General features: G+C 48.5%; 1 protein-coding gene across 1 annotated transcript; it reads left to right on the top strand.

The window, feature by feature from the left end:
* Positions 1 to 1,200: 1,200 nt before the first annotated feature.
* Positions 1,201 to 4,862, top strand: LOC148517916 (uncharacterized). Its single transcript, XM_088478064.1, has 2 exons — positions 1,201 to 3,514; positions 3,964 to 4,862. Exons 1-2 carry the CDS (start codon positions 1,201 to 1,203, stop codon positions 4,860 to 4,862), a joined length of 3,213 nt encoding a protein of 1,070 aa, XP_088334190.1.
* The last annotated feature ends 9,075 nt before the right edge of the window (positions 4,863 to 13,937 follow it).

Below are 13,937 nucleotides of genomic sequence, written 5' to 3'. Positions count from 1 at the left end.
TTGACAGGCAAAAGCATTTACGGGGCGGTAAGGGGGGGGGGGCGGCCGGTGCTTCCGGAAAAGAGGGCGTGTCCGCCATGTTTTCCGGGAGTGGCCAGCCCAGGGACTCTGTGGACGTACGCAGTCTGCTGGGCTTGCAAGCTGAGGCCGCCTGCCGCCATTCATCAACGAGACCATCGACCACCGATGGTCGCGATGGTGATCCCAGCTTGCAACCTCTGTCGCAGTGCTGGGATCACAAATGGAGCAGGGGTGTCATACACCTCCTGCTGCATTTGCATTATTGCAAAGCTGCCTGCGTGCATGTATCATATACTGTATAGCCTGCATGCAGCTTTGCAATTGCGATCCGAATAACGGAGGGCTTGAATAAGACAGGAGTGTCTTAAACCAGGAGGCTGGGCTTTTGCCTGGGGTAGTGATCAGGGGGTAAGGTTCCAGCCTATTAAATCATTATTGGGCGGAGTGGGACAGAGCTTATATAAGGCCAGGCTTGCAAGCCTGTGGCCTCTTTCCTGTTTCATTTGGGTCAGGTACAGTGTGCACAAACAGACTTTTCTTTTTCTATACTTTTCTTTTTCCACTTTATCTTAGTCTTTAATCCCCGTTTCCCTTTGTGCTGTCTCTGTCCCTCTCTTCCTATAGCTCCTCTACCTGCTCTTCTCTCCCTGTGTCCCTGAGGCTGAGCCTGCTACCCTGTGCAGCTTCCCCGTGTCACCTGTGCTGGGCCAGCTGCTCCATGGACTGCCCGCGCCGCTTTACTCACCCTCCTGCCCGCTTCTCTCCTGCTCCAGCGGCTGATGACCTGGCCCCCTCTGCTCTTGTGAGCCCTTCCTCTGCTCCCGCCGGACGGCGGGTGTCGCGGGGCTCACTCTGCCACGCCCGCAGTGCGGGCGTTAGCCGGCGCCGCACCCGGCGCTCTGCGAGTGGGAGCTGTGCCTCCTCGCGTACACCCTCCCCCCGTGCTGCCGGACGGTCCCAGGCTGCTAGCGGAGGTGGCGCGGATGATGCTGCCTCCGCTGTTAGCGGCCGCCATCTTGGGACTCGGCGGGGGGGCGGGGCTTAGGTCTGCCTGGGACTGCTGCTATGCCCTCTTTGCCTGCCGCTATTCCTGGCCCTCTGCCTGTTGCTCCCTCCCCTCTGCTATCAGCTGGCCAGCAGGCATTTGACCCCACTGCTATTATGGGGCTTTTTGTTAATATGGCCACCACCTTGGCGCCAATGTTTGCGGCCTTGATGCCTGCTACTGCGCAAGCAGGGCCAAGCACCCCTGTTGCGGCCCCCGTTGCTCCAGCCGCGTCGCAGATAAATTACGTTTCAGACGTACGTATGCCTGACAGCGCTTCAGGTGCGGGTCCTAATGGTGGTCTTCCGTCAGTTGGGGTCCCACAGCCTTCCCTGGCTCCGGACGGCCTTTCAACATCTATTACAGGTTCCATGGACCCCTCCTGGGAAGCTGGTGACGAGGCGGCTTCTGGTTCACATCAATCCGGTAGCCGTGCTGATCCTATAGCAGGGACGGTTGGTGAGTGTTCGGCCAGTTCCTATTCTACATTTAGCGACGTGAGTTATTCTACCTCTGACGACTCCAGTGATAATAGCCCCTCCCAGAAAGCTCGCAAGGCGCGTAAGCGTGCGGCTAAGTTCGCTAGGATTGAGGCTGACAGGCGCTTGCATAAGACTCGCCATAAGCGCCACGCCCCGCGTGATGACAAGGCGCCTGCGGATAGTGCTGACGCCGGGGTGGTGCGTTGCGCAAACACCGCGGTTCTGCGGGGTCTCCGTCCGTGCGTTAAAGACAGGATAAGGAAGGGTCGTTATGTGGACGTATTCTCCCTTACAGATATCATGCGCAAGGAGTTGCGAGCCGCCAAGCGTAAAGGCGGTATTGGTTTGGACGCCTTCCAGACGTATTCTAATTGGCAGGCTGGGATATTCGTCTTCTCGGCATGCTATTTGGAAACCCGCCCTGCAGAACACCCCAATATCATTAGGTACTTTCATCTAATTCATAATATGCAGAGGTCAGGCCGAGGGACTGCTTGGCGCGTTTACGACGAAGAATTTCGTCGTAAGCAGGACCGGCTGCACATTATTGATTTCGGCTGCAAGGATGTCGAGGTCTGGCTCGATGTCACTCAGGGTGCCAAATCTTCTCCGGCTGCAGTTGGCCAACGGAGAAAGTTCGGCGCTAGCCGGTCGGGCCCATCCAACCATAGTAAGGGTAAGTGCTTCGCATTTAACTCGACACAGTGTTCATTTGGTCAGCGGTGTCGTTTTTGCCACCTCTGTAGCAAATGCGGCGATGCCCACCAGCTTCTGGCTGCTCGAAATCTATCGCTTCCCCAGCTCCCAGAAAGCCTGCCGGCCCCGGGCCTGCTAGTTAAAGCTTTCTCCCCTGTTAACCTTGACGCCATGGCAAAATGGCTCGCTTGGTACCCTGACACAGTTGCGGCGCAGTTTTTAAGTGAAGGCTTTCAGTTTGGTTTTCGTTTGCCGGTAGCTTCAGTGGTGCCTGCGGGTTCTCCAAGGAACCTTCGATCTGCTATAGAGCTGCCGCACATCGTTAGGGAAAACGTCCTTAAGGAGGTGCGGCTTGGTCGCATCATTGGTCCTTTTCTTGTGCCCCCTTTAGCTGACTTGGTGCTGTCCCCTGTTGGGGTGGTCCCTAAGAAGACGCCTGGTGCTTTTAGGCTCATTCAGCATCTATCTTTCCCATCTGGCCGATCAGTTAATGACGCCATTCCGCAGGAGCTGTGCTCGGTCTCTTATCAGTCTTTTGATGAGGCGCTAGAGCTAGTCAGGGCTCACGGACCCGGCACTTTGATGGGAAAGGTGGATGTGGAATCGGCTTTTCGCTTGTTGCCCTTGCACCCGGACTCGTTCAGGTACATGGGTTTTCGTTTGGACGACGGATACTACATAGACAAGTGCTTGCCTATGGGGTGTTCCGTGTCCTGTGCCTATTTCGAAAGGTTTAGTACCTTTCTGCATTGGTGCGTCGAGGCTGGTACCGGCGGTCAGGGCGTGGCCCATTACCTGGATGACTTCCTGTGCGTCGGCCCTGCTGATTCCCCCCGTTGCCGTTTTTTGTTAGAGTCCATTCAGGCACTTTTTTCCTTTTTTGGGATTCCTATTGCCAGCGATAAAACATTGGGCCCGGTCTCCCGGCTATCCTATCTGGGCATTGAAATTGATACCTTGGATGGCTGCTGCAGGCTTCCAGCTGAGAAACTTCTCAAATTGAAACATGCCATTCAGGGTTGCCTGGCTGCGGGTAAGGTGACATTGCGGCAAGCTCAGTCTCTCCTGGGTTTGCTCAATTTCTCTTGCCGGGTGATCCGCATGGGTAGGGTATTTTCTAGGAAACTACAGCGAGCCACTGCAGGCGTCCGCCGGGCGCACCATTTTATTCGGCTCTCAGCCGAAATAAAAAGGGATCTAGCTATTTGGCTCTCGTTTTTAGCCGACTTTAATGGTGTTCTCCTGTGGCTGCCTCCTCCTGTTCCCAGCGGTCAGTTGCAGTTGTTCACGGACGCGGCCGGCTCGTCAGGTTTTGGGTGTTACCTCCGTGGGTCATGGTGCGCTGCCCCCTGGCCTGCGGAGTGGTTTTCCAGGGGTTTAACTAAAGATCTAATCCTTCTGGAATTGTTTCCCATTATGGTGGCGCTGGAACTGTGGGCTCCTGAGTTGCGCGATAGGAACATTGTTTTTAGATGCGACAACCTAGGCGTTGTTCACGCTGTTAATGGACAGCGCGCTTCTTCCTTGCCTGCTTTGCGCTTGCTTTCGCAGCTAGTGCTGCGTTGTTTGCAATTTAACATTTTGTTTAAGGCACGTCACATTTCAGGCTTGGACAATAACATTGCTGACGCGCTCTCCCGTTTTCAGTGGGATCGGTTTAGGTCGCTTGCTCCGGAGGCTTGTTTAGTTGGTGAGCCTTGCCCCCCATATGTTTGGCAGGTCATCGAGCCGGCATGGAGGGTCTAGCGGAGCAATCCCTTGCCCCAACTACATTGCGGGCCTATCAGAAGGCTTGGTCCGAATGGGAAAGTTACCTACGTCATCGCGGAAGCCAAGGTGAGAGCGCGCAGTGCTCAATGCTTTCTTTTGTTTGGAGCATGTATGTCTCTGGTCGGTCCCGCGCGGTAGTTCCACGCATGCTGGCTGGCATTTCCTTTTATTCCAGGCTGAAAGGGCGCACAGACCTTACGAAGAGCTTTGCAGTTATCAAGGCCCTTAAGGGTTGGGCTCGCGCCTCGCCTCGGCCGGTGGATAAGCGAAGACCGATTGATATTCCCCTTTTGATTAAGTTGCTAGCTGCGGTTCCTCATGTGGTGATTTCTCCTTTCAAGGCTAATATTTTTTGTTTGGCTTTTTCTATGGCATTTCATGGTGCCTTCCGTATTTCGGAACTAGTTGCCCCTTCTAGATTAGCGCTTTCGCCCATGTCCCGTTCCGATATCAGTATTGGGGAAGGGGCTTTGTTGTGCAAAATACGGCGATCTAAAACTGATCAACTGAGTCGCGGTCGTTGGGTCTCCCTTAAGTCCTGCGTGGATCACCGTGTTTGCCCGGTACATTTGGCTAAGCTTTTTGTGCCATTACGGCCTGTAGTTGGCGGCGCATGGTTGCTTCATGCTGACGGTTCGCCTCTTACTAAGTATCAGTTTCAATTCATTTTTAGACGCTGTTTGCTTCACATTGGCCTCTCCCCCGGAGATTTCGGTACCCATTCCTTTAGAATTGGCGCAGCTACATCGGCCGCCGCGGCTGGCTTGTCGGTTCCGCAGATCATGGCTCTAGGGCATTGGAAATCGGCTTGCTATAAGCGTTATGTTAGGCCGGCGGCTGCTGATTAAATTGCTGTTGCGTTTTCTGTTGATGTTATGTCTGCCTATGTCTCAGGTCTTCGTTCGACTTTTCTTCATGTTTGTAAACCTTCTATCGGATGAGGTGTTGTCATGTGTGCAAACCACTTATCATACTAACATAAAATAAAGACACTGAGACGTGGATTTGGCAGATAACTTGATGGCGATTTATTGGAGCAATAATAATTATTATTTATTTAAGGATGTATGGTGGCAAAGAAAGGACGGCCAGAAATCAGCCAGATCTGCTATGCCCACACACAAACAACAAAAGGCATAGCAGGCGTAGATCGCCCAGAGTGCATACACATAACCATGTAACTCATATCATCAACAAAAGGTAACGCTCACCCCCATCTTGACTTCCCACCCGTTTAGGTGGTGATACTGCCCCCCGTTAGGTTGGTACAGCCAACTACCAGTCAACGAAGGGAGCGCCCTTAAATCATAATTGCACCCGGACTGGCGACCTGCCGTTCTTTCCCGCCACCCAAAACCAAACCCACAACATACCAAAATTTATAGGGGAGGGAGGGTGGGGAATCTGGAACAAAGAGGCTTTGGCCCACACTTTTATCCCACTATATAATGTTCCTGTTACAAACCCGCCCCTGCTTGCCATAGGCTAACTCCCACAAGTAATTTGCATACATGCCTGCCCCCATCCTAGAGGTTTAAAACACCTATTTTCTTATGCAATCTTTCGGTTTCTCTAAACCTTCTATCGGATGAGGTGTTGTCATGTGTGCAAACCACTTATCATACTAACATAAAATAAAGACACTGAGACGTGGATTTGGCAGATTACTTGATGGCGATTTATTGGAGCAATAATAATTATTATTTATTTAAGGATGTATGGTGGCAAAGAAAGGACGGCCAGAAATCAGCCAGATCTGCTATGCCCACACACAAACAACAAAAGGCATAGCAGGCGTAGATCGCCCAGAGTGCATACACATAACCATGTAACTCATATCATCAACAAAAGGTAACGCTCACCCCCATCTTGACTTCCCACCCGTTTAGGTGGTGATACTGCCCCCCGTTAGGTTGGTACAGCCAACTACCAGTCAACGAAGGGAGCGCCCTTAAATCATAATTGCACCTGGACTGGCGACCTGCCGTTCTTTCCCGCCACAGCAAGGTTCTGCTTATAGAACCGCCGCACCGCCACCATACCAAGTACTACCCCAATAACGCCAACTCCTCAAAAAGATCCCCAATAAACAATGACCAACCCTCCTCTGTTAAATGAACTCCATCAGGTCTATACATATAACTAAATCGAAATTGAATGTTCTTATGGTAAATGAAACGGCCATAATTGGCCATCACAAATTTGGCAACTGCGAAATTAAGTTTCTTCCTAGCTTCGTCATTAGCAGGAAAACTCCTAACCCCACGCCAGACCTGTCGAGGTACAATGCAAGACCAAATTAATTTACACAAGGGCCAGGCCGATAGCACCCTCGCCAAATCGTTGACAATATCAACTCGTAATTCTACAGTGGACCTCTGCCCTAAGTCGTTGCCTCCTAAATAAGCCACCAAAATACGTGGCCTACCAAAAAGCCTTGCATACTCTAACAGTTTAGGACAAAAGGAATGCCATCTCATACCTCTGGAACCTATCCAACGGACCCTAGCTGAATATTCAAAAATTGGAGCTTGATCTGAACTCAAACCTAGCAGCCCAGAAAATATATGAGTGGCCTATAACCCAAATGTCCTGCGTGTCAAAGAGCAATCCTAAAGGTGGAGGAAAGCAGTAAATAAAAAATTAGTAATTGTCATAAAACAATAAAATTTTATGGTGTATTAGTGGGATCTGATAGAACATAAGTGAGTATCTGCCAAAAAAAAAAAATTTCTATTGGTCGCCGACTTTACTATTTGAAGTGGCTGAGACAAACAGAAGACACAAAGGGGAAGAATGGGTGGGGAATTGGGAAAAAACAGGTGAACTCGGCAAGAGGTAAAATAAAAACCTGCTGAGGGATGGACTATGGCCTAATTAAATGATTGAGAATAGCCGAATTGAATCCGTCAGTTCAGGTAAAAATTGTAAAATCCCTCAAGACTCCCATTGCCAGCAATGGCGAGTAGCTAATCCCGAGTAGGACGGACAGGGGTAACAGACAAGACAGGACAGTACATGAGACAAGACAAAAACCAGGCAAGCATAAAATATAAACGTAACCGGAACAGACTGTGAAATGACTTTAAAACAAAGGGCCTTCACGCCTAGGTCGAATGTAACCTTTATAACTATCCGATTTCCAACGTCCTAGGTCCTTAATTTCTGATGCCGAGAAACCCGCAGCTGCCGCCGAAGTTGCGGCTCCGATCAGAAACGAGTGTGTACCAAAATCTTGAGGCGGGAGGCCTAAAACTGATACACACCTCTTCAAAAACCAACCAAACTGGTATTTGGTAAGCGGAGTCCTGTCCATATGCATGAGTCATGAACCAGGAACATCCGGCCGCAATAACTCATACCGCATAGCTAGTGCCACGGGGCAGATCTGTTCGTACCTAGATGGACCCAACGAGATCCACCTACCCCTACCAGTCTGGTCGGTCTTTGACCGCCGAATCCTACAGAGAACAGACCTCTCACTGACCAGGATATCCGAGAGGAGCATGGCGGCATCAACCCATTTGGATGATGCCACCAGCTCCGATACCCTCAAGGTGCCGTGAAAAGCCTCTGAAAACACCACTTGAATCAGGACCGCCTCATACGCAGTAAGAGCCACTCCGAGAACCGCCCCTAATACTGCCGGAAGCAAATGAGCGTCCACAGGTCTCCTACGGTCAGCTACTGGCCGGGAGACCCGTGCCCAACCCTTTAAAGCCTTCACAATCAGAAAACTTTTAGTAAAGTCAGGTTGGCCCTTCAATTTACAATAAAATGCAATGCCCCCCAAAGAGCGCGCAACAGAAGCCCTGGATCTGCCAGCCAAATGGAGACTCCAAATAAAAGAAAGCATCGAACGATGCTGACTCTTACCTGCCTGTTTGCTGCTACGGGAATAATCTTCCCATTCATTCCATGCCTGCCGATATGCTCACAACGTGGAGGGGGCTAAAGACTGTTCTGCTAAGCCCTCCATGCCGGCTCGATCACCTGCCAAACATAAGAGGGGCAAAGCACAACGTCAGCACCAGGGGCCACAGATCGGGACCTAGCCCACTGGAAACGTGATAACGCATCGTCTATCTCATTCTCCACCCCAGGAACGTGTCTTGCCTTAAACATGATGTTACAGCGCAAACATGTGAGCACAGCTGCGCTAGCAAGCGCAAAACCAGCAGGGAAGCCGCATGTTGCTGATTGTATCGCATGGACCACGCCCAGGTTGTCACACCTGATAATGATGCTGCGATTGCGTAACCATTCCCCCCAGATTTCCAAGGAAACCATTATGGGAAAGAGTTTGAGAAGGAGTAAGTCCTTAGTCAAACCCTTTCCCACCCATTCTTCCAGCCAACGGCCAACGCACCAGGAGCCATCAAGGTAACATCCGAACCCTGTGGTGTCTGCTGCGTCGGTGAACAGCTGCAGCTGCAAATTGTCAGCGGCTGGAGACATCCACAACCGAACGCCATTAAAATCCCGAAGAAACGAGACCCAGACAGAGAGGTCCTGCTTAATCTCTGAGGATAAACATAGCAAATGTCTCGGTTAGTGACACCAGCCGTGGCCCTTTCCAATTTACGTGAAAAAGCTCTGCCCATTGGAATTACTTTACAGGCCCAGGAGGGATTGCGCCTGCCGCAGGGTAATTCTACTGGAAGCCGTGCATTCCGCTATGGCATTACGCAACTTGACAGGCTTATCGAGAGGAATGCGACAAGAACCCGCCGAGGTACAGATCTCGATACCCAGGAATGACAAGGGGAAGGGCCCTCCGTTTTGTCCGCAGCAACGGGAACTCCAAATGAGAAAACAGCGCTCGTAAAGAAAACAAAAGATAACTGCATCTGCCTGAACCGGAAGGGCCGACACACAGAAAGTCATCGAGATAGTGGGCTATTCCATGACTACCGCAAAAATTAAATAAATAAATTCCGCGCACCAGTGTAGGAAGGTGCTAAAATGCTCGAAAAACGCACAGGACACAGAACACCCCATAGGCAAGCATTTGTCTATGCAATATCCGTTGTCCAAGCTAAAAACCCATAAACTGGAATGACTCTGGGTGCAAAGGAAGTAGACGAAAAGCTGACTCAACATCTATCTTAGCCATCAGTGCGCCCGGACCATAACACCTAATGACGTCCAAAGCATCGTCAAAAGACTGGTACACCACCGAGGAAACCTCAACTGGTATGGCATAATTTACTGACGAGCCTGGCGGATAAGACAGATGTTGCATGAGCCTGTATTTTCCTGGAATTTTCTTGGGAACCACTCCCACCGGGGAATTCACAAGATCCCTAATGGGGGTTCTGCAAAAGGCCCTGCAATGCGCCTGACGCTAACCTCGCCAGCCACTTTTTCCCTAACAATGTGAGGCAATTCAAAGGCAGACTTCAAATTTCTAGGCGAATATGTGTCGACATCCCTGCAAATAGGTAAACGAAAACCAAAACTGAAGCCTTTTAACGAAAATTCTGCGTCCTGCAGAACCGGGTACCAACTCAACCATTTTGCTATCGCTGTGACACGGACAGGGGATGGAACTTTACTTAGCACTTGTGCCTTTTGCTGGCTGTGCAGGCTGCTGCTGGGCACCCCCCTTGAAACACTTGGCAACTGGGTGATTGCCACCACATCGCAAGCAGAGGTGACGAAAACGACATTTTCGTCCCTGCGTACAGGTGGAATTATTAAAGGCGAAGCATTTTCCCCAGACGCCTGCTGTTAGCCCTGACGAACTGAACTAGCTGCTTTGCTCGCGTTGTACCCCTCATAGGCAGGACGCGAAGGCTGCGTGACCTCCAGCAATGTATATTTGTCGAAGTAGGAGCATAGCTGAGAATGGAGCTTCCCGGTGATAGCTGCTTGGGGCAGTGATTGCAATAATAAGCTGTGCACCCCTGTAGAAATTCACTGTAGCACATGTATTCTGTCTATTTTGTAAGTTAAATGCTCAGAATACAGTATATAATACAATCTCCTCTATTGACTGATAATATGATTCAAAGGAGATAAAAGCTAGATCTAAGGTGCCATACATAAATAAAGCAGTGTCAAAGCCATTACCCCTTACTGTCAGATAACGCATCACTAAAGCATTCTATTCCCCCAATGATACCTCAATGCCCAGCATAATACTGACACTGTTTGCTGCAACTGTTTTCTACCATTAAGAGGGCATAATCAGCACTTAGACCATCTATAAAATACATCATACGAATGTACTGAATGATATAATTCTGGCATATACAGGACCAGCAAACACAGTAAGCAATTATATGTAGAAGTAGAGCCATCCTGTCTGAGCTGAATCTTTTTATTTCATGTGCAGGCTCCTTTACAGATCATATGAGCAAGTTGGGGAATCTGGGAGAGGGCAGAAAAAGAAACCATGCACTGTCCTGGACATAGATGCACAGATTGGTCCCCTTATGTACTGGATGGTGTATTATCCAGTATTAATAATTGATCCAATAGGTGATCCATATCAGTGCACCCCGTACAGTGCATGTTTTCCATATCTAGTTGGTGCACAACAATATTCATTACTGGCTTTTTAACTTTTTCTACTGGCTGACACATTTAAAAGATCAACAGGGACTGTAGTGCTAGTTATTTCATTTGTGACACTGAGGGGATCCTAAAAAACATGCAACTTTAGTATTATATGCTATTTCTATTGTAGTCATCGTGGTGGTGGGCTGAGGGGGGGTTCAGGCAAGGCACTCATAAACCCCTCCTGCATTTGCCTATGGTGCTGGCCACTGCAGCCACAAAGATGATATTGACCAGGGGCATTAAGGACTGAAGGGAAGCACCCCTCCCCCGCACTGGCACACCTTCCACAAAGCTGCTGCAGCAGCCTGAGGGGGGATAGAACTATCAATAGGGGAACCACACCTGCAGCTCCTAATAACATGGGGGCACTGTGGAGCCAGGGACCAGGGTCTGGGGAGGCTCATTACTAGGCAGGACATGCTACACCCACCCCCAGCAGAACAAGAAATCAGAAAAGACAGTGATTGAGGACAGAAAGGAAAAGTAAAAGCAATGATATGAAGTAAATGAAAAGAATGACTAAATACAATAAGGAAAAGGAGGAGAGAAGAAGAGAAGAAGGAGAAGCACTAAGAGAGTTTTATTAAGGAAAATGACAACTGACACAATGCACTTCCCTGTCCTGGAGGAATCTGGAACAAAGAGGCTTTGGCCCACACTTTTATCCCACTATATAATGTTCCTGTTACAAACCCGCCCCTGCTTGCCATAGGCTAACTCCCACAAGTAATTTGCATACATGCCTGCCCCCATCCTAGAGGTTTAAAACACCTCTTTTCTTATGCAATCTTTCGGTTTCTCTTATGTTTGTCTTATTTTGTCTCCCCTGTCCATCCTACTCGGGTAATACTTGCCACTTGTTGCTTTAAACAAGTGGGGGTCTTGAGGGATTTTATTTTACCTGGCTAGACGGACTAATTCGGCCAAACATACAGTCCCTCAGCAGGTTTTTGGTTTACCTCTCGTCGAGTTGCTTTGTTTTTTCCTGTTTCCACCCAACCCCCCCCCCCCCCCTCCCCTTCCCTCCCTGGTTTTCCCCTATCGTTCTCTATTGTTGTCCAATGCTAATTTAGATTCTAAACTTAAACTTGTTTGTTCTATGTATTATTAGGCAGCCAAATTAAAAATCGTTATAAAATTAGTTAATGTAAATTTAAGTAAAGTTTGTTATTTTTATTAGTCTCTTCAAACTAAACCTTAAAAGTTCCCAATCTAGTTATAGTCGGTTTCTTACGGCTGCTAAAATATTTGTTTTACGTTCCTGTCTGTCTCTCTCCTGTTACTCTGTTTTCATTTACTAATTCTATTTACATTCCTTTCCTGCCCCTTATAGGTCCGATATCTGATGTTAGGGATGTTTGGATCGTGGGCCATTCATTTGTGTTTTGGGCCGCTAGGGCCTCTCATGTCAGCATCCAGCTGTTACGGCCTGAGTCCGCGAGGATTCGCTGGTTAGGGTTTAGGGGTCTGCGTTGGGGGTCTCTTAAGTCAAGATTGATAGCCGCAGTACGGCAATTTGGTGTCCCCAAAGTGCTGATTATACATCTGGGTGGGAACGACATTGGTTCCAGGATTTCCCTTGATTTAAGGCTTGACATAGTGTCCGACCTCCTCCTCATTATGGGTGCTTGGCCTTTCTGTAAAGTGATTTGGTCCTGCATCATCCCTAGGCTACAGTGGCGTGGTGCTTGTTCTCCAAAAGCTTTGGACGAGGCTCGTAAGAGAATCAATGCTGCTGTAGGGAAGTTTCTGCTGTCTCATGGAGGTTTTGTGATCCAACATCCTTTAATCAGGTTTCGTGATAAACATCTCTATAGGCCTGATGGGGTGCATCTAACGGAGGCTGGTTTAGTTTTGTTTGTTGGGAGTTTGTTTGATGGTATAAGTCAGGTGGTCTAGTGCGTATGGTGGCGGGCTGCGGTTCTCTTAGGTAGATCCTTGCTTTGGCGAGAAGTACGGCTTATCATCAGCCCGGGTGTAGTGTGTGCATTGGGTGTGCTTACCTTCTATTAAGTTGAGAAGTACTGTACCACCTCTACGGGGGCAGTACAGCCATCTAAGGATGGTTTTGGGTGTGTTAGAAGGTCTATGATTAATACCCAAGTGCAGGGTTTGACATCCATATGGCGGATATACGCCTGCAATGCTGTGTTTTTGTTGAGTTAGCATTGTTGGGCTGCTCTGTGTAAGTGCCGTTCTTCCAGCCACCATACAATATTTAAAATATTTAAAGTATTTAAATAATTAAATTAATTTTCTTAAATAAATAGCTGACCTGTTTTTTAAATCCATTACTGTCTCCGTGTCTTTATTATTAGATAAGTTTGAAGTGTTATATGTTATGGTTAATGATCACATACACTGGGCAAAACATCAGCCGTTACTAGGTTTAGAATAACGGAGGGCTTGAATAAGACAGGAGTGTCTTAAACCAGGAGGCTGGGCTTTTGCCTGGGGTAGTGATCATGGGGTTAGGTTCCAGCCTATTAAATCATTATTGGGCGGAGTGGGACAGAGCTTATATAAGGCCAGGCTTGCAAGCCTGTGGCCTCTTTCCTGTTTCATTTGCCCGCCCTCCCTTGCCCTAGGGTTGTTGTTAGCTATAGTCTGTGTGGCGAGAAGTACGGCTTATCATCAGCCCGGGTGTAGTGTGTGTGCATTGGGTGTGCTTACCTTCTATTAAGTTGAGAAGTACTGTACCACCTCTACGGGGGCAGTACAGCCATCTAAGGATGGTTTTGTGTGTGTTAGAAGGTCTATGATTAATACCCAAGTGCAGGGTTTGACATCCATAGGGCGGATATACGCCTGCAATGCTGTGTTTTTGTTGAGTTAGCATTGTTGGGCTGCTCTGTGTAAGTGCCGTTCTTCCAGCCACCATACAATATTTAAAATATTTAAAGTATTTAAATAATTAAATTAATTTTCTTAAATAAATAGCTGACCTGTTTTTTAAATCCATTACTGTCTCCGTGTCTTTATTATTAGATAAGTTTGAAGTGTTATATGTTATGGTTAATGATTACATACACTGGGCAAAACATCAGCCGTTACTAGGTTTATTGCTATATCAGGCCCTATGTCCCTTTTCGCTCACTATTTAACCACTCTAATTCAATGTACTAGAATAGTAGAGTGATGAAAATTGTATAAATTGTTCTCCTTATCGTTTTTGACTTTCGTTTACATCTTGTTTTTAGTTACACACTGCTACTGCGGCAACAGGTTGCGCCAATGATGTCATCGATGGGCGCCACCTGGCCAGGACCTGGAAACCGCAGCTGAGCACATGGTGGTGGCAGTGGTATACAGTAAGTGCAAGTTTCCTGATGATGGTGTATTAAAACATCTTACGT

This window comes from Taudactylus pleione, unplaced genomic scaffold (assembly GCF_031769625.1).
Source record: "Taudactylus pleione unplaced genomic scaffold, aTauple2 ptg000206l, whole genome shotgun sequence".
In the NCBI taxonomy this organism is placed as follows: Eukaryota; Metazoa; Chordata; class Amphibia; order Anura; family Myobatrachidae; genus Taudactylus; species Taudactylus pleione.
The sequence above is the reverse complement of the archived record's forward strand: the minus strand, read 5'-3'. Positions and strand labels throughout refer to the sequence as shown.